Raw genomic sequence first — 20,516 nt, 5'->3', positions numbered from 1 at the left:
TCTCGAATTGGTTGTCCTGTTGGCAAACAACAACTAAGAGCACTAACATCAATCAAGACCCAGGTTTTTTCCCTTCCATTTTCAACATTTTCTCTTTGACGCTCGACATTGTCAAGGAACTCACTCGATAGGTGCTGGAGTTGAGCGGGTGTGGAACACCTTCGACATCGTCTTGAGCATTATGTTGGACACACGCCAAGTGCATTGCATTGGCTCCAGTTCGCATTCGCTTCTGGCTCCTGGCACCTCCTGGCTCCTCCATTTACCTTTGGCTCTTACATGATTTACTACAACATTTTCCGGAGCCACCCGCAAACTCTGCCTCGCCCGGTAGCTGTTGCCATGTTTGACTTGATTTCGTCTAAATTGAGTTCAGTATCAACAGAAAATACTTCCGCTTCCTACCCTGCCAGTCTGTCAGTGTCCCGTCTCTCGCTCTTATCCCCTCTCCGTCCCTCTCTCTCTCTCTCTATCACTCTTTTGGCTTGCTCTTCTATTTAGTCTGTTGTGTACCTCTGCTTGATTTTGCGTTTTATTTTGAAAGTACCAAAGTAACCCATCCAACAAGTCGCCCTTCCTTGCCTTTCCTTTTCATCCCTCCACCTCTTAACCCCTACACCCATCCAACTTTGTGTGTGTGTGTGTGTGTCGATGTCAGACTGTGTGTTTACTTTGGCATCTCGTCCTAGTTTCTGCTTCTAGTGTTAGATCCAGCGCCAGCACTAGCTCCTGGCCGTAACGCTGCTTCATCATCATCGTCATCTTCGTCTTCGTTGAGGTGTTTGCCGTATTTTTAATGTTTTTTATGTTCAATTTGTTTCAATTTAATGTTGTTTTGCCAGAGATCAGCCAGAGCGCGTTATATTTTGCATGCATTTCAGATGTGTGCACCTTGTATGATAAATGGCATTAAAGGATTTGCGTGAATAGGAAACTCACGGCTAACATTGCATAGTTGGCATAGTTGAAAGAGTTGCCCAAACTTTGCAGGTTAAGCAAGAAGTTGCTGCCGGCTTTTATTTTAGATGATGGCATGGAAGTAATGCTCACAGCAATTGCTTCTTCTGCGCAATATGTACATAAGCCAACTCTACATAAAATCGAAGGACTCGCATGAGAATATTTTGATTAAATATCTAATATTTAATCAAAAAAATTATGCTTGATTATAAATGTATTAAGAATAATTTATGAATAATTTATTGAAGTACTAACAAGCGAGATTAAAATATCTTAGTTGATATATTATAAGCAAACTCTGTATTCGAATAATTGATTGATTATATTGAATAATAGTATCTAGATATATTATATATGCATGTTTCTCTTGCAGAATATATATTTCATTTTGTTGTATTGAACCTCAAAGCACCCATAACGATTGTTAAAAAACATATTCTTACATGATTTTATTTTCTTCTCATATATTATTGACATTTATGTGAGTAAATTATATATAAGCTGTCAATATTGAGCACAATGTGTAATCAATTTCAGATCCCTTCTTATCTACTGTAAACTATGTACTGTGCTAAGTTGAAGATTGATTATCTTTTTACAAATGAAGTGTATCAAGTTATTTTATTTTTTATAATCGCTTTCAGTGCTGACCAACAAAAAGTGATAAGAATTATGTTAACTTTAGGTTTGTTAACGTATCGTTAACTTCTTTTTTATTTGTTGTGTTTATTTAAATTATTATTATTATTCCGCGCACGATTATTAACCGAGTTTTTCTCAGCAATTGAACATATTTAATTTCTTTGGAACTGCGGTGTCAATTGAGCTACAAAAGTACATTTTCACTTATTAACAACAATAATGTTCCACTAAATAGTCGAAAGAAGAAGAAGAGGCAATAAGTGCTTTATTCAATATTTGAGCAAAAGCAAAATTTATGCGTCGACAGCGACTATTTTCAAATGAAACATTAAAATTCCATTAGCGGATGCGTTTCACATAAATTTGGAGACTCCAACCCGCTCCCGCGCGGTCTGGCGATATAGGGGGGCCTTATCGCCCGGGCACCGGGCAAATGACCAGAAATTATGCATTTTGTTTGGTTTAATTGCAGCTCACTGTATTTATTTAGTTTTCTACGTTGGATGGGTTGAAACACTGGACTGCGGCGTGGGGAAGCTTTACTTCACTCAGCTCGCGATAATCGAAAATAATTTATAGAAAATAAATATTTCCACACAATGCGCCGTCGATGGGGAAACACAAAAAAAAAAGAAGAAAACAAGAAAAATACAACAACTTGAACTGCTCCGCTTCCTTTCCTGCCATTGTGCAGTTGTTTATTTAAGTTGTCATTAGAATTGTGCAGCAGCTCCATCTACAGCAGCTCCGCAGCTCTGCAGCTCTGCATCTCTGTCTGCCTGGCTGGCATTGGATTCGTGCATAGGCAGCACAGTCGACGGCAAATAAACTTTTTAAATTATCACCGAGGCGCACTGCAAGTGTGTGCCTCACATGAGGAGCGTTCAGGGGTGGGCCGGGCAACCCATTGGGGCGCGTTCAACCGGGTACCACTTGAGCAGCAGACGTATACGTGGAAATCGCATGGCCATGTGAAATGAAAATGGAGCCCCAACCAAGAAACCCCTTCGATGCCCATGCAGCTTCCACAGCTTCCACGGAAATTCAAGCATCGGTCCGACTGTCTGTCTGTCTGTCCGTCTGATCGTCTGACTGACTGGTTGTCGCTGATTGTTGGCGCCCTGGCAGCCGGAAATAGAAGACGGTCTTCTTGCTTATGAAATTGAACTGTTTATTGGCCATGTTTTGGAAATGATGTTGCAACTGCAAAACAAAACTAAATAACACATGTGCATAAATAATAAATATGTTTCCATAGATTTATAAATGTATATATATATATGTATCTATATATCAACATACGAATAACTGCAGCTGTCAGATTAGCCAGTTGCCATAAAGTGAGAATAACCCGGCTATTATCAAAGTAATAAGTATAAACAAACTATGTGCTTAAGCAAACTGTTTACAATGGCTGCTTGTGTGTCCTGTGTGTGTGTGTCCTGGCCGTGGCTAATGCCTCATATATCACATGGCTGCTTTGGGTTTAGCTGCTTGAGGGACAAAGTCAAAAGCAACAGGCAACGGTAAATGTAACTTTAAAGCCGCTTAAGGCTATAACCAAATGCCATGGCAAACGAAGCAGGTCAACTCACAAACACAAGGATTACTGCAAGCCAGGACAAGGCAAGGCAAGGCCAAAGGCAAACTGAGACAGCTGGTGCCGCCCACTACCCAAAGACAACAAAAACAACAACAACAACAGCAACAATAACAAGCATTCGAGGTGAAGCTGGCTAACACAATGGCCAACACGGAAGGCAATCGCAAAAGCGATTCTGTCAAAATATTTACGATATGGTTCTGGCAATGGCTGTTAAATTGTAAGAACACACACACACACACGCACGCACACACACTCACAAACACATGCAGGGAGCACACGGACATGTTTTGTCGAGTCACACACACACACACACACACACACACACACACTCACCTACTTAGCGCAATTCTCGCAATTTGCCCATAAGATATATATGGATATGCTCATCTTAGCCTCCTACATGTGCCATTATCCTTCGCTGTACGTGTGTGCGTGTGTGTGTGTGTGTTTGCGGCCAAGGACAAAGAGAGTTAGAATGAGAGAGAGAGATAGAGCGAGAGTGAAAAAACAAAATTGATTTGTCTTCCTGTTGGCTTGGCGTAGGCGCTAACCAACACTTGCCGAGCATGCCTTTATCTTCTTAGTGCCTTCCATTGTCATGTAAAATTAAAATTTATGGCTAATTTGTGTGACCGAAGCATTTTTATTTCTCATCGGCAGCGTATCCTTGATAGTTGTTGTTTTTTTTGGGCCATGCCAAGGTTCCGCCTCTTCCAATTTCCAGTTTCCAGGCACTGTCCAAGTTTAGTGCGGAGATCATAAATTTTCGCACTCTTTCTCTTCGATTTTATTGTTTTCGCTGGAATATGGAAAATAGATGACTCAGCTTTAATGGGCTTATCGGCTATAATACCCTTGTTTACTGGAAATAATAAAATCCGATTTAGATCGGCTGTTAAACGAACAAAGCAAAGACGGTTTATTTTGATTTTGTGGAATTTTCGATTTATTTCTGTATTTTATTTATATAAATTTTCAAAAAATCAATTTATTTATATTTTAGTTTATTTTCTTTCATCTAATATGTATAATTGTGCTGTTTTATAAATATGTGTGTTATTATCATGTTTATGGTTGTATACTTTTAAAACTTATTACATTAGATATATGTATGTATAACTACATAATTCTATAGATAAATATCACTATATTTGATTTCGGTTCAAGGTTCTTTCGCTAGATATAACTTAATTAATTTGTTGTTTCGATATTAAAATGCTTGCAGAATGCACAAAAACCTGTACAATCTACACAATATGTATGTATGTATGTATGTATGCATGTGTGTATGCGTGTATGTGTGTGTGTGTGTGTGTATGTGTATCTGAGTCTTTCGTTGTTGAACTAAACAAGAACTTAGAACATAAATCGAGTAACTACAATATGTACTATATACAAAAGCACGTCCAACCGCTGAATGAGACTCTAAATATAAGTTTTGGCAATATAACAATGTACATGGACTAATTGGACTTCGGCTAACTATGGTAAGTGAGTGTGTGGAATTCGAGGATTCGAGTTGATGCAACGCCGAAGCTGATAAGTTCAATGGACTAGACACACACTTTACAAGTGCGTGCCCCCCACGACAAGCTGCATATGTATGTGTATGTGTACGAGTGTGTGTGTGTGTGTGTGTGTGTCAGTAGCACCCTTAACTACCTAAACGTAGCGTGTGATCTGTGAGTAAAAGTCCGAGAGGCAGGATTGCAGTTGAGCAAACGTTGGACGCTCTCCGGGCAGCAGAGCCCAGCAGTAAGCCATGATTGTGAACCTGCAGTGAGAGAGAGGAAGAGCGAGAAGGGAGATAATAGAAAGTAGAAAGAGAGAGAGAGAGAAAGCAATTGCTGCATAAGTATCAAAGAATAGCTCGAATTTCTAAAGCTCTATACTCACAGCTCATCGGGGCAATTGAAGGGCTGTGCGAGACGATAGCCATCCTTTAGATAGTGCTCCATTTCAAAGGGATCCACCTCAGCGTATGGCTGCTTGGCCGATGTGCACAGCTCCCACATGAGCACACCGAATGCCCACGAATCGCTGGCCTCCGAGAATTGCTTATGCTGCAGTGCCTCCAGTGACATCCACTTGATCGGCCGATTCTCGCTGTCCCCCAAGCAATTATAGTCCGCGGGGAACAGATCGCGCGAGAGCGAGCTATCCGAGAGTTTGACGCGCAGCTGATCGTCGATGCTGCGAGAGAGAAAAATTAAAAACAAAGATAAATAAATAAATATATATATAGAAAATGTGTAGAGACATCTTAATACTACGCGGGGCTCAATTACAAAATGCAGCTCCGATAAACGAGAACATTTATTCCAAATTGAGATTGATATTATAACCATAGTTGTTTTATATGATGGCCTAGGATCACAACAGTATATAAGACGATCACCTCGCTCATAATCTGTTTCTACATATCATTACTAGATATATCAGATGAATATTTCATTGATGAGCTGCCATTGATCTACAGAATCGTTCAATACCAATGTAGTCAATGTGATGGCTTTGTCGGATCTCAACCAAAAAATACTGTTTGTAATGTTGTTAATCCAACAAGCTTTGAGAGACTGTAAAGAGGTCTTGAACATCGTCTTGAACAACATCAACTGGCGGTTTTGTATAAATACTAAACTTAATATGAGGCATCCACACATCAAATCTAATTTTTTATATTATTTAATATTATTATTTCAGGGAAAGCTTAGTAGTAAAGCTAATAATAATTACAATATATAAATAAATAATTTTATAGCTATCCCATCTTTTAATGTTTATTTTTCTTCAGTATTGATTGCTTGTGTTAAAATAAAATATTCATAGTTTTAAACTATTCTCGAACTATTTTATTTAATATTATTTTAGCCATAGCTGTCTATAATTGTCTATACAACTTTACGATACTATTATCATTAGGGGCAAAGGAGCTGTTATGTGTTTCTTCTTATTTCTTTGCTACTCACATGCAGTTCCTTGCCGCAATGTCCTTATGCACCACGCCGTGACTATGCAGATGATCCAGAGCCATAGATAGCTGGGAGGCCATCATCACAATCTGAATGGTGGTAACGGTGCGAGCACAGGCCGGATCCAGCAGAAACAGTTTCAGATTGCGTGTGTTATTCAGCGCCGGATAGAGAACAAAGGGCGTTGTGTGATCCTCAATGGACACACCCAGAACGGAGAGTATGCCCGAATGGGAGGCGCCATACAGTAGCATGCCCTCTTGGAGCAGGAGCAGCACTTGCATTTGGCTGGCATGCTGGGCGACCGTCTTGACCAGCACATCCTGGGTGTCGTTGTAGGTGCCGCGATAGACGCGACCAAATGTGCCTTCCTGGAGCAGACTGGAGAGTCGCACGCGACAACGTTCCACGGTCAGCTCGGAGATGCGACGATGAAGTTCCTCTGGCTGCTGTTGCGGCTCCATGGGCACGGCCACCTTGCGAGGTAAACTGGACGCGTGCACGGGACCAATGAGCGATGGCGTCATGTAGGCGGCGGAGCCCATCGAGGATTGGCACGGAGGCTGTGTGTTGAGTCGCTGGAAACTGGAGGTACGCATTGGTTGACCGCCATGCTGATGATGCTGGCGCTTTGCAGCCGCGCCACGAACACAATACGCAATCACCAGCAGGATGCAGACAGCACTCATTGCCACCGTGACGCCCACCACCAGGGTGATTAGACCTGTGGGCGGTGGCAGCACCGTTTCGAGCAGCTGCGGATCGTCAAGATCATTGCCCAACGTCTGCTGTAGCTCTTCCCCGCTCTCGCTGAGCAGACAAATCTTTTTGCGTCGAAATACCAAATGGGTCACATTATTCAGGGCACGATTCAGCATCACCTCCAAGCTGATTGTGATGTCCACCGCCCCGGCACGCAATCCGCTGCACTTAAGCGCCACGGCCCACGTCTGAATGTGTGTAGGAATCTCGCCAATCTGTGACACATTGATCGCCGGTCGCGGCAACATCTCCGGATCCGAGCTGACCACATTGAGACTGTACGGCAGCGGACGACCAGACAGCGACTGCCACGTAAAGGTGACATCCCGCACACTCGATGGCACCGGCACAATGAAGTTCAGCGCATAGTTGTTGATGTGACCCTCCCGCACATAGTACACCTCTGCGGAAACGCCTGAAAAGCAAGAGAATAAAATGATTTTGGTTTAGTTTGTGTTTCATTTAAGCCACATAAGCCACTTAAATTAAATCGAAGATATTTTACAAATTTATTAGAATAGGTTTAAATTCTTAGATCAATAACCAAAAGAGAGAATTGAATGAGTTGCTGGAATGCTTTGCTTACTCCTGTTTTCAGACTGAATGAAAACTGATAGTGAGCCAATTTCAATAACAATTCCTTGTCGATTTAAATTGAAATTAACCTCACAAAATTGCTTAATGGAATCAATTGAGTGTTTGGAATGCTTTGCGTAATATAAAACAAACCAAAAGCTGTTAGTGAACAAAATTCAATTACAATTTTATATGAAATTTCTAGTGAATTTAAATTGAAATCAACTTTGCAAAATTACATAACTGAATAAGTTACTTATAAATAATTCCTTTAAAATTGAAATTAACTGCACAAAATTGCTTAAGGGAATCAACTACTAATAGATAATTCCTTTATATTAAATAAACACATACGTAACCAGGCAAATTCCATCAGTTTGTTACCAATCAGATTGAAATGCTTTGGGATGCGCTTTCCACTCGATAAGTTTGTTTTGAAAAGAACTCACTCGATTCGCAAGAATGCGAAACTCGCTTAACCTATTCAATTCCAGTGCAAACAAACCATTCTCGTTCGTCACGTGCGCCACCCAACAAATTTATAAAACAAACTCATGCACTTTACATGTAAATTTATCTAGATGCAGACGCATATACAAACATGAGAATTGTTTGCTTACAGACTGGGAAAGGGAAAGAGAGAGGGGGATAGACAGATAGAGAGAGAGATAGAGAGAGGGCTACGTTTTGTATAAATAAACATGCGCGGCCGAGTTTAGGGAATTCCTCGAAACTATTTTCGAGTTTATCAGTATCTGTAACTGCATCTGCATCTGCATCTGCATCTGTATTTGTATCTGTATCTGTATCTGTATGTGGATATATGTGTAACAGCAAAACAAACTAACAACAACAAGATTAACAACAACAGCCACTCCTCATGTCGCCAGGTCAAGATTCAGATTCAGTTTTAAAGGAGAAGTAGCAAAAAGAAAAAAAAAGGTAACAAGTATGAATGCGACAGTCGAGAGAGCTCGACTAGAAGATACCCTGAGCCCAGCTATGGAATATACTATTGCATCGATTCAAACAGATATCGATGCAGGGCAATGCCCGGAAAATTAGCGCCAACTGATACCTGAGCAACTTTTTTGTTGAATATACAGAAAATGCTGGCGCCTGCTGATTGTAAAGAGTTCAAAGTATTAATTGTAAAGAGTTCAAAGTATATTATGTGTCAATTGGAATGCTCTGCTTTTAAAATTGTTGCTTTTATAACTTGAAATAAGCTTGAACTCTAGAACTTATATTCCAAATTTGAATTCAGTAACTCTTATGAACGCTGAGATTGGATGGACAGGCGAACATGACCATATCGATTTGGCTATTGATGCTGGTGAAGAATATATAGAGAAACTTTATCGGCTCGGAGGCACTTCCTTCTACCAGTTACTTACTACAGCACAACATTATTACACCCTTCATACCCATTTTTAATGAGCTCAGGGTATAAGAAGACAAACAGAAATGAGCCATGAGCATGTCTGAGATTTGTTCGTTCGACGAGTTGGTTATTATTCTTATTCTTATACTCAACTCAATCTCAATCTCATTGTCGTTGTTGTTGTTGCTGTTTTTTTTCTCGTTTTGTTGAGTTTTATTTGCGGTTTGACCAAAAATCGAGTTAATGAGGCAACGCCAACTGCCGAGAGATGTCTGCCAACGATTGCCAACTCATTTCGTGTGTGTATATGGGTGTGTGTGTATGTGTGTGTGTGTGTGTGTGTGTTTGTGTATTATGGTTGTTTATGTTAATGATTGTGAAAAGTGCAGGTAGTCTTTGAGTAGATTATAAGTAGTTCAAATGATTGCCAGCCAACGACCACACACACTGTGAAACAAAATTGTAAATTAACAGAAACGCCTGCGTTGCATTCAAAAATTGATTATTCTAAACTAAATTGTAAAATTCAAATCGCATATAAAGATTATAACATATATCTGAAGCTTTAAGCCTGTTATTTGGTGCATTCAACTCTGCTGAGCTGCACAAAAAAAGCACAGGAAATAATTTACGAAAAATGGATAAAGCTGACAGAGAATTGTAGAGACAGAGAATTGAGAGAGACTGAGAGGCAGCACGGCACGGGGCACACTTCCTTTGACAACTGGCAATAACAATAAAAATCAGTGAACATGTAGGTTGGTTGACAGAGAACTCTGCGCTTGCCTCAAATGTCTCAACTTGGCGGGCATAAATTGTGTCAGGCATAGACACGTTGTTGGCCCACAGTAGGAGGCAAGCCGAGATGCAGGCATACGATGGAAATGGAGATGCAGATGGATGGAGAGAGAGGGAGAGAGGCAGGGGCAGGGGCAGACAGCGTCGTCGGTGCGACTTCCTCTTGAATGTGCAACATGTTGCACGTTTGTACATGCATGTAGCTGCGACAAATTCCACGCTAGAGTTTAAAAATAGCGCCCATAGCTTAATCAAATGCAGTTAGACACACAGACTGAGAGAGAGAGTGAGCGAGAGAGAAAGGGTGAAAGGGAGAAAGGGAGAAAAGGAGAGGGGGCAAACTGTACAGGCCGCACGCTTCCATTGACCCTTTGACTGTGACTTTGCTTGGCTTAGTGTAGAGGCAGCTATTCGATTCCCATGTCTTTTACATGCAGCAGCAGAAAGGAGGCACAGTTCACAGGTTCATGTGAAAGTTGCCGCTGTGTTGCACTTGAGTGGGGGGATGAGAAGGGGCTACAGTAAAAAAAAAACCGATCTGAATTTTAGAACATCTTCCAGAAAACTAAAAGGTTATTTTTGATAAAATTCAAACCTTTACTTTTAGAAAATATAATTCTTAAAAATGGTTTGAATATGTGAAACTTTGAAATACAAATGTTTGTTAAGGCGTCAAAAGTATGGCGAATTCATAAAACGCAAGGTGATTTTATTTTTGTTGAGTGTAGGCTCTTAGTCGAGACTGTCTTGAAGTGGTGTCGCCGTCATCGTCGCCGTCGTCGCCGTCGTCTACCTTCATGTCACGAGCAAATGTCACTCGCATGTGCCCAGCTCGACGGCTCTTGAACTTTTTTAACCTTTTGTGTGCGCCATGTTCATAACTAGCTGTATATTTTTTTCTAGCAGTTTTTCTTCTTCTTTATTTTTTTTTTGTCGAAATTTTGGTGGGGCGTGCCTGGCAGCTACAGTTTGTTGCAGCAGGAGCAGGAGTAGGAGGACGATAGGTGCCCAGGTACAGAACGTATGTCGAATTTTTCAGAGCGTGCAGTCATGACGTTGTCGTTGTTGTCTCGCTGATGTTATTGTTATAGCTATTGTTATTGTTGTTGCTCTTTTTGTTGTTGTTGTTGTTGTTGCTTGGCAGTATTTTTTAATAGCTTGCTACCGAACCGAGTCGTGACCATTGTTGCAGGCAACAACAAACCAAGTTTAGAGGACTCCCAGGCAAAGGCAAGTAAATCTAGCCAACTAGACAACTGCTAACTCTACGCTAGATACTCAAAAATTGTATTTTTTTTTTTTTTAGCTGTAACTTTGAATGTGGTTTGCCATTTTCTTGTAATTAGCGTTGCAGTTCGTGAAGTTTGTTTTTTTTTTTAACTTTTTTTCTGTAGCTGATGCTGATTTGATGATTTTTGGGCAAAATGTTTTGAGAAGGTTCAAGTTACACAGCAACTGATACATTTCTTCATCTGGTGCAGGGTTGGATTTCTCACTTGCCGGCAACAGCTTTATGTGGCAACTTCATCATCAGCATCATCGTCCTCCTTTGAAGCACAGCGAATTGCAATCGTTGACAAATGATGTGCACGTTCCGCATTGAACTTTGGTGTCCATAGGCAAGTTACGCTTATCTAATGGCTAATATGTCACTTGGCTGCATTTCTGCATTGCTCTGGCCAAATCGAAAAATAAATAAAACAAATGATCTGTTGCCCGGACGGAGGACAGCAGCAGTTAGCCAGGTTGCTATACCCAAAACACCCCAATCTCCCCTCAGGTCACACTCTACTCTCCTCTCTTTCTCTCTCTCTCTCTCGCTCTCTCTCTCTCTTCTAATATGTGTAAGCTTATCACGCACACCAATCTCGCTTACAAGCTTACAGCAAAGAACCAAAACGCCTACCACATGTCAACATTTAACATGTTTTTAAGCTTTGAGCCACGTCTGTATTTCCATCTATCTGCAACATGTATCTACACTCAGGTAAAAGATCGCATTGAAGTTTAATTTGCGCCTGAAAATCGCGCTGAAAGCTAGAAAAATGTTCCGATTTATATAAAAATGTAATAATGTAATTTATTATTATTATGTTTTATTTTATGTTATTAATTTATGTTTTATTTTACTATTTAAATTATTTGGTCTAAAACAGTTCACAGTTCTTGAAAAGGTTTCAATTTAAAATGAAAGTTAGTAATTATATTAATAAAACAAGGCGAAGTTAAATAACAAATATATAATTAAGAGAAAAAAATTAAAATAAAGGGTGCAATAAAACATAAAGAAAAAACACCTTTGGATATTGGACATACTTTTTCCTATAATTTAGTCAAATTTACTTAGAATAAAAACCCCTTTAGAATTAGGTAATCTTTCTTTATATAACAGACGCTAAAAATATGTAGATTTTCTAAATTTTGGGTTTGATTTTTTTTCTGAGTGTATGGCTATATAGCTGTATCTATAGTTATATAGCTAACAGCTACAACTGTTGTTGCCTTAGCCGTAGCTGTATCTTTGCCGTTTGCAGACTCACGTCTTCGTTATGATAAATGATGCGCCTTTTCTTCTTCTTTTTCTTCTTGCTGTTGTTGTTGTTGGTTTTGTTGTTGCTATTTTGCCTAATATTTTGTTCGCTGTTCGGTTTTACTGTTTTGTGTTTAGCTGGCTTGTTTTTCGCACTGCTTACACCGCTCTGGGAGCCGCGGGCGCAGCGTTCTCGTTTCTTGTTACTCGTTTACGGCTTTGATTGTAACAAATTTGTGCCAGCTAAATTAGCCATGTTTTTAGGGCCTCGTCTCGTCTTCAGTTGTTTGGCAACCATTTGGCACAGATTTCTGCTTGCCTTTTTTTTGTTTTTGTTTTTTTTGTTGGTTTGCCTCTCGGCTCGTTGCCTCGCAAATTGGCTCAAATTAATCATACAAATTTTTGCGCCTGACAAAAGTTATTGGTCGACGGCAAGGCGGCTGGCTTGTAATGCCCAAAATCAATAGTAATTAACCTTAATCGCCTCGAGTCCAAGTGTTGACTTGTAGAAGCTGCCAACGGAGGCCAACTAAACTCTTAGCCATTAACCATTAACCATTAGCCAAATGCGGGAGGATGGAACTTTTCAAAAACCCAAATCATCAACTTCAAAATCTGTCAAATTTTTTTTTTAATTTTAAATGTTTACATGAAAACCAACTCATCGAAATGTTAATAATGGTGTTTTTTCGAACGTCTGAAAAATGATAAGCGTCTTTTGTTATTAACAAATTCAAGTCAGGTTCAACTAAAATACGAAATTCCTCAAACCAAAATTGCCAACTTTGAGCTGCCCTCTTGCATGACAACTGCTTAACAAATCAGACAGCATTTAAATGTTAGAACGCAACTGATTAAATTGGTTATTGAAAAATATAAAGATATATAAAGATGCCTTTGATTTGAGTACACTAAAATGACGTAAACACAAACAAACTTTAGAGGATTAAATTTTAAGAACAATAATAATAATAATAAAAATAAAATAAATCAAAAATAATTGGTGTGAAATTAAAAGGAAAGGTTCAAGTAATATAAGATGTAAAATATAAAATATAAACTATGAAATATAAAATGAAAAACGTAAAACATAACATAAAAAACGTAAAATATAAAATATAAACTATAAAATAAAAAAAGGAAAGGGTATTAAAATATAAAATGTTAAAAAAACGCAATCACACCAAAAAATGTTTATGACTGGATTAGTAATACACCAAAAATAGAATGGTAAGAATAAAGACAGAGCAAAAGCAGGGAGAAGAGAGAGAGAGAGAGAGAGAGGGGAAAGAATGAAGAGCTGGTAAAAGATATGAACCTGTGTAAATCAAACATATTCATGATTAACGCTGCTGTCTCCAAGGGAAATTGCACTAAAACCTATTTGCACATTTCTCACAGATGGAAGGCAAACGCTCGATTTTATTCACTTGTATCTATAGCATATATGTATATACATATATATATATATATATATATACATATTCATGCTCAAGCAGCTTTTCCGATGACTTTGGGTAGCTGTGAGTTTGGTTTGTGCGCTGCGCCAAATTCCCACAGACTCTCCCAAAATAAACATGCTCGTACAGCTCAATAAACATAACAAAAGATGCAACATGCACATTGGAAACGCTGAATGAGTGCGCTCGGCGCTCGAGTTGCCTGCCGCAAAGCTCGCAGCTCTTATTTTCCTTAACAGTTGCACTGTTGCAAAGTTTCACACTTGCACAGTTGTAGTTGTTGTTGTTATTGTTGTTACTTACGAGCACAGCCGCTGCTGCTGTTGCTGCTGCTGCTGCTTCTGCCACTGCTGTCAGCTGCCTCCACCGAGTGTGGCATGGAAATAAAGTGCGACAGTGAACGAGCTTGAAATTTCATTCATTCATTGTGCCACATCGCTGTTGTTCTTGTTGTTATTGTTTAATGTAAATATGATTATTCCTTTTTGCGCTCTATATATATATATATATATGTATACAGATATATAGAGAGTGGCGACTGGCGGATGGCAAACAATGCAAGTTATTTATTATTGACATCGGCAGCGTGCGCGTAGCCTGGGGGGTTATCAGTTGACAGTGGTAAGTTTGACTCTGCCGCTGATAAGCCCACAAAGCTGCCACTGCACCTTCCCCCCACCCACCTAGCCACCTCCACCGTCGGCTAACTTTAACATCGTATTGCGATTTTACGTTTATTTGATTTGAGTTGATGTATTTTACAATCGATTTTGTGGCCACGCCCAAAATCGCCTTATGCGATTTTTCATTTATTTAAACGCCGTATTTTGTTGAACACTGGAATCCGTTTAATCCAGGGCTAAGTCTTGGCAACAACTTGTATACAAATGGCCCTCGCCTGTTTACAAAATGAGGCACTTCAATGTCATCACAAAAAAAAAGTCGCCGTAATTTGAGACATCAAAATGTGACTCTTTATGAGCTGTCAGCTGCCCAGCGACGTGCTGTAATCGATAATGCAGTCGAGGCCACAGCGATCGATGAGCATTATAAATAGATTGAGCATCAAATTCCAAAAAAAAAAAAACACACACATACAAAACAAAAGTAATGAGCACTAAATGGGATGACATCTTGTCCCCGAACAAGATGGTTCAATGAAAACCAGACTGCAGCCGATAACGATTATCACCAGTGCTTGACTAGGGTCTATTTAAGTAGGTTGCCTCAGTGTTTGAATTAATTTGTAGCTTCAGTCAACTTGTACAGCACTATTTAAAAAAAAAAAAAAAGGGCATTCGTTGAGAACAACAGAAAGCTTGAAAATTTTAAATTTAATAATAACACAACATTTTTGACTTAAACAAAAATAGGAATATGTCAGTCGAGAGACCCCAACTAGGATTCTAAATTCCAGCATCAATCATAAATTTATACTCAGACTGAAGAATATATAGGTTTTGAGGTCGTATATACTTTCTTTTGTCTGTTAAATATATTTACACAACTTCATTACACCCCTCTTGAGCTTTTTAAGAGATGAAAAAAAGAAACAACCAAAGAATGCTACTTGGTAATTTTTAGCGCCTTTTATGAAGCTAGCTGAGAATTTATGGCAAGTTTGATGCAACACCTGTTGAGGGCAGTAAACCTACTTCGCTGCAACACATAATCTGTTAATTGTCTTACATCGTGGGGGAAGACATGGTTATTAGTTGTCACGAGATCCGCTGTGCTTATCGCACATATAGCTTCATTAGCTAATGGCCACTTCATTATGCGAGCAGGGAGAGATCTGGAGAACAGAAGCGCAACAGATTCTTGTTGCTGTTGTTGTGGTCGTCAGGCAGGTAGGCAGCAACAAACCAATTAAAATATAGATCATACCAAGAGAACGAAGCAAAAGAGTGCTGGCTGATGATATCGCAGCGATTCCACAAACCGTTAACACAACTTTGGCCCCCAGAGATCGGCGGCAGTTCGTGGAAGGCATTTAGCACGCAGACAAGAAGATGGAGAGAGCTGGAGCTGGACCTGGTGCCGAAGTTGGAGTTGGAGTTGGAAAAGGAGAAGCCAAGTTGTTGCCAACTACAATCAGCTGTAATGATCTTGGCAAGTAGCGCGAAGAACAAGCCATAAAGCCGAGACGATAATATTGTGGTTGCATGCTTGTTATGGCCAAGCAGCAGCAGCAGCAAAAGCAGCGGCAACGGCAGCTTCTAGGTGCTAAATGTGGCTACTGTGGCAACAACAACAGCTGCCCCTCTTTGTGTATTTTCTTTTTTTTTTCTTCTTAATTTTTAAGCTTGTTTGCCATGTGTGAAACTTGAACTAAGCCCACTTCAAACTGACGCGCCGAATAGTTTCAATATTTATATGCAAATCCGTCTACGTATAGAAATTGGGAATTGGCCAAGAAGAGCGAGCTGCCGGTTTGAGCCCGTTTATCGTTTAGCGCGTAGCTTTGTCTCTTACCTTAATTTATTTAACACAGTTGGTGGTAAATTTAACACGTTCGTGTTATTATTATCTTTTGTGCTGCTGCTTCGCAAAGACTTAACAGTTGCTGTTGCTGTTGTCATGCCTGTTTTAGCAGCTGCGTGCATTGAACACCAAGTTATGCTAGGGTCGATCGTTAAGGGGAGTGGCACTGCTGCAAGTGCAGTAATCTTTCAAGCAGGACAGGAGAGAGAGAGAGAGAGAGATGAGAAATCGTTGTAGAAATGAGAGCGAGTCACTTTCAAAGACACCCAGTAGCGAGCTAGTGAATGAACAATATTTACCAAATGCGTTCTGTATTCATTCAACGGGATTCATTCTCTAGCAATGCTCTTTTATGCAGAGTTGTATGCTGTATTCAGCATCAAAATCTGTGCACAAATGCAAACGCGTGGTTTCCAATCTGTTTTAACATCCCTTTTAATTATTTCAATGGCACAGCTTAGCTTACTCTAGTTTGAACATAGATTGTAGAACACAAATCGAAATCGTAATGGGGTCTTTGCGCTTGTGGGAGCTTAACAGAGATGTTACAAATTTCACCCGTAAAATGCAAGTAATTTTATTATGATTATTGTGTGTATTTTACATGTTTAATGCTGCTTTATAATTACACAATTACTAATAAATAATTCTATTCAGCATTATAATATATTATAATATTATTAATATAAAAGAGGAATTGTTTTCTATAAAATACACATCACTTTTATCTATCCGAATTGTAAAGCTCAACTCCAAAGTTTCCGCTCTCTGTCTTTGTCTCTCTCGCAAAGCTCTCTCGCGGTGCAGTGAACTTTTTTAATGCAGCTTCATTAACGCACACAGCAAATGGGCAATAAAATTAAAGCAAAGCACCCAAAAAATTACACAGCGACCAATGGGCCCATAAAATACATTTGGTTTAGTGTAGAAAAGAAACAGAAAATTCCAAAGCGTTAAAGTCGTAAAAAGTTGTTGAAAGAAAAAAAAACTACGAGAATTGTCGAAAAATGTCCAAAATAAAATGGCATTAAAATTCAATTTAAATAAAATGCCACAGCCAAAAAAAAAAAAATGTCATTTTAAAATGTAGCGCGTGTCACAGCAGAACACATAAAATTTGTGTGCAACGAGTTGTGGCACACAAAGAGGGAGAGAAGGGGAAATAGAATATTATTTACTGAACGACAAGTCGAATTGATCGTGTGTGGATTTTAGACCCTGCCCCACCCAGCTGTCTGGCTGATTATCATATATCATATGCCAGTTTTATGACTAAAGGCTTACAAAATGAAAAATAAAACCGAGCGGCATTGAACTCTGAGGCGACTCTGCGATGACTCCCTGTGGGGATGCTTATAAAAGTGCAATGGAAATAAAAATTAATTCAAGCCTCGGCTCAGTTTCAACTTCCCCTTTTGCCAAAATGAGAAACACACACACACAAATCAAATGCAAATTATGCTGCCTAATTGATTTATGGCCTTAGCGCTTCTCTTTATTGCGCTCATTTATCAAACAAAAGGCAAAGAGTGATAAAGCATAAGGACAAAGAGAAAGAAAAAGAGCATTGGTGTGGTCTGCAAACTTTTTAGCTTAGTCTTAATTAGTCTCAATGCTGCCTGGCTGAAGCTGCACTGAGCGAAAACGGAATGCGCTTAAGGCGCCCACAAACGACTAACGACAAGCGACAACAATCCAAATCCAAACATACGATATTTTGCATATTTGATTTTACGCCCCAAAATTCACAATGCATACGCAAATTATGCGCATCGTCGTCGTCGACGTCGACGTCAAAAAAATGCAGCTCCCACACATGGTTGTAAAAAAAAACTCTATCTAAACTTAACAAGCAGGCAGCATGCCAAACAACAACAACAACAACAGATACATATGCAGTGGGCGGCAGCTGTTTTTGACTTGCCAAAAATACGAGTGCCAAGCGAGAGTCACAGGCGTCGTCGCACAGTGGCCTCAAATGCAATCAGAATGTGCAGGCAGAAGGATATTGAATTGTAACTATTAGAACATAAAATTAAAACAGCTTTTTAAATAATAAAAAATATATATACATATATTATAAATAATTTCTGTTCTTCCTGTTACATTTCCGTTCACGAATTGAGTTTCCAAATTGTGTATGTCCCTTGGCGACCACTGTGCACTGTTATAGCCCCACAAGCACTAACACCAACACAAAAGCAAACACCGACAGCAACAGCAGCACATAACACACACACACACACAGCTGACAAAGATGCCTGCGCTCTCATTGTTGCTGTTCCTGCTGCTTCTGATTCTGCCCTCTTTCGCCATCTCTCCTCTCCGCTTGCGTTTTGTGCTGCTCCAAGTCACGTTTTGGCTTTGCCTTTGCCTTTGCCTGTTCCCTTCGCCGTTGCAGTGTTTCGTTGTTGTTGTTGTTGTTTCCTTTGCGTTGTCATCTCGTTTGCGTGTCGTCTCTCGTGTGTGTGTGTTGTTTTTTTTGGTAGTGGAATTTCAATTCCAAGAAATATTCAAAAAATATTCCCTGGCAGTGAAATAAATTTAATGCTGCTTGTAAATTTGTATTGTTGTTGTTGCTGCTTCTTTTTACGAAGCGTAAAATTTCTTAACGAACCAACAGAAAGTTATGTTATAGAAGAAACAGTTTTTGTTTTTGCTTTTGCATTTGCTTTTGCCTTTGCCCGTTGTTTGTTTATTTGTTTAACTGTTTAACAACACCTGCAGCAGCAGCCACAGCATGCAAGAGCGAGGCAGATAGATGGCTTGTAAGGGAGCTAGAGAAGGATGGTCAAAGAGATCCGTCTAAAATTAAGTCAAAGCAAACAAATCAACATACTCGAAAAAAAAGCATTTTCTCAGTTTTCAGTTCTCAATGAATGAAATAATTTGTTGTAAAACTTAAAGCTGCCGCATAATTGGTTGACACAAATTATGGTTGTGGTTATTTTCTGAGGTGGAGAAATCAATAACAAAAGGAGGGGGAAGGGGTAGACTCACCCAGCAAACGCATCACTTCTTCTGGATTGAGGAACACATTCAAATGGGCTGCGACGCCAACGTTGCTAGCGCGCAGCAGCAGCGCAGTCAGCGCCAGCAGAGCGAGCAGCATTTTATTGTTGTTGTTAATCATATTGGTTCTTGTTGTTGGCATTTTCATTCAAAAACGCTAATTTTCCGCTAGTTTTTATACATTTAAGCACACACACAAATTCGTAAACAATCGAATAAACGGCGAATATGTTGGCAAAGCACACGCGCAGAGAAAAGAGCGAAGAGCGAGGAGCGAAGAGCGCAGTGGAATAACAGTGGCGTCGTACGGGAAAAGCGAAAATCTTTAAAACATCAACACTGGATTGGCTAAAACATTTTTTACACTGGGCACAATTCACTTAGTAAATATTTAACACAAGTTTACTCGCGAAAGTTGTATGTTTTGTCGTTTTTCATCTCATTTGCCGGCCGCAACAACCACACGCTTCAACACAAAATTCATGAATAACAGGCCTGTTAACGCTAAATTGTTTAGCTAACAGCGATAGTTACCTAAAATGTTAATGCTCTGCACAGCCACTGCTAAAAACAGCTGTTTTCGTATTTGGGCGCGCTGTTTTCAAACACTGATTTTTCACTCTTACATTTGTACGCATTTGTGTTTATTATTTAAGTTATTATTTAAATAAATATATTTTAACTAGGTAAGTTTATAGTGTTATTTCGTTAAAAAAAAATATTTAAGCATATTGTGCATAGAAATACACTTCTGTTAAGTGCTAGAAATATAACGCACTAAACTGTTTTCTCTTTCGCTCTGCGTCTGTTGATCTAACAGAATGACAGCAAATCGAGGGAATCGACTGTATGCCAGAAAATTAACAAATGCGCCATCTGTCGGAAATGCCTTTTGTTGAGCAATGTGTAAGCCGCGTAGTACAGTTTTAAAATGTAGGGGAAAATCTGAATTCGCGAGCTGCTGTTAAAAATGTTGGATTAGCAGGATCAATGTTAAGAATGTTTTAAGTTGCTTAATTTTAAATTAAATTTTACTTAGCTTGAAAACTATATTATTCTTTCATTGTTATAAAAATGTTCCATAAAAGGTATCTTAATTTTTTCAGTCACTATTTATTTATTTATTAATAGTAATAACAATATTGTATTTAATATGCTCTTCTAAATTGACTACAGTGCATAAAAACCAAGGACGGAAATACATATATATATATATATATACAATCAAAAATTGATTATATATGTATATAAAGAATGTATAATATAAACTTATATACAGATAAACATGTAGTCAGAACTTGCTGCTGCTTATCAGTTGCGGCTATAGAAA

At 39.2% G+C, this 20,516-nt stretch overlaps 1 protein-coding gene across 1 annotated transcript; it reads right to left on the bottom strand.

Annotated features, from left to right (window-relative positions):
* Nucleotides 1-4,126: 4,126 nt before the first annotated feature.
* LOC6566848 (tyrosine-protein kinase Dnt) lies at nucleotides 4,127-19,669 on the bottom strand. The gene is made up of 4 exons (XM_001992764.2): nucleotides 19,175-19,669; nucleotides 6,178-7,357; nucleotides 5,105-5,401; nucleotides 4,127-4,982 (listed from the first exon to the last, which is right to left on the bottom strand). The coding sequence occupies exons 1-4, from the start codon at nucleotides 19,332-19,334 to the stop codon at nucleotides 4,871-4,873; spliced, it is 1,749 nt and encodes a 582-aa protein (XP_001992800.1). The 5' UTR covers nucleotides 19,335-19,669; the 3' UTR covers nucleotides 4,127-4,870.
* Nucleotides 19,670-20,516: the final 847 nt, after the last annotated feature.

This window comes from Drosophila grimshawi, unplaced genomic scaffold (genome assembly GCF_018153295.1).
Source record: "Drosophila grimshawi isolate 15287-2541.00 unplaced genomic scaffold, ASM1815329v1 contig_1377, whole genome shotgun sequence".
Taxonomy (NCBI): domain Eukaryota; kingdom Metazoa; phylum Arthropoda; class Insecta; order Diptera; family Drosophilidae; genus Drosophila; species Drosophila grimshawi.
This window is presented reverse-complemented; position numbering and strand designations above follow the sequence as displayed.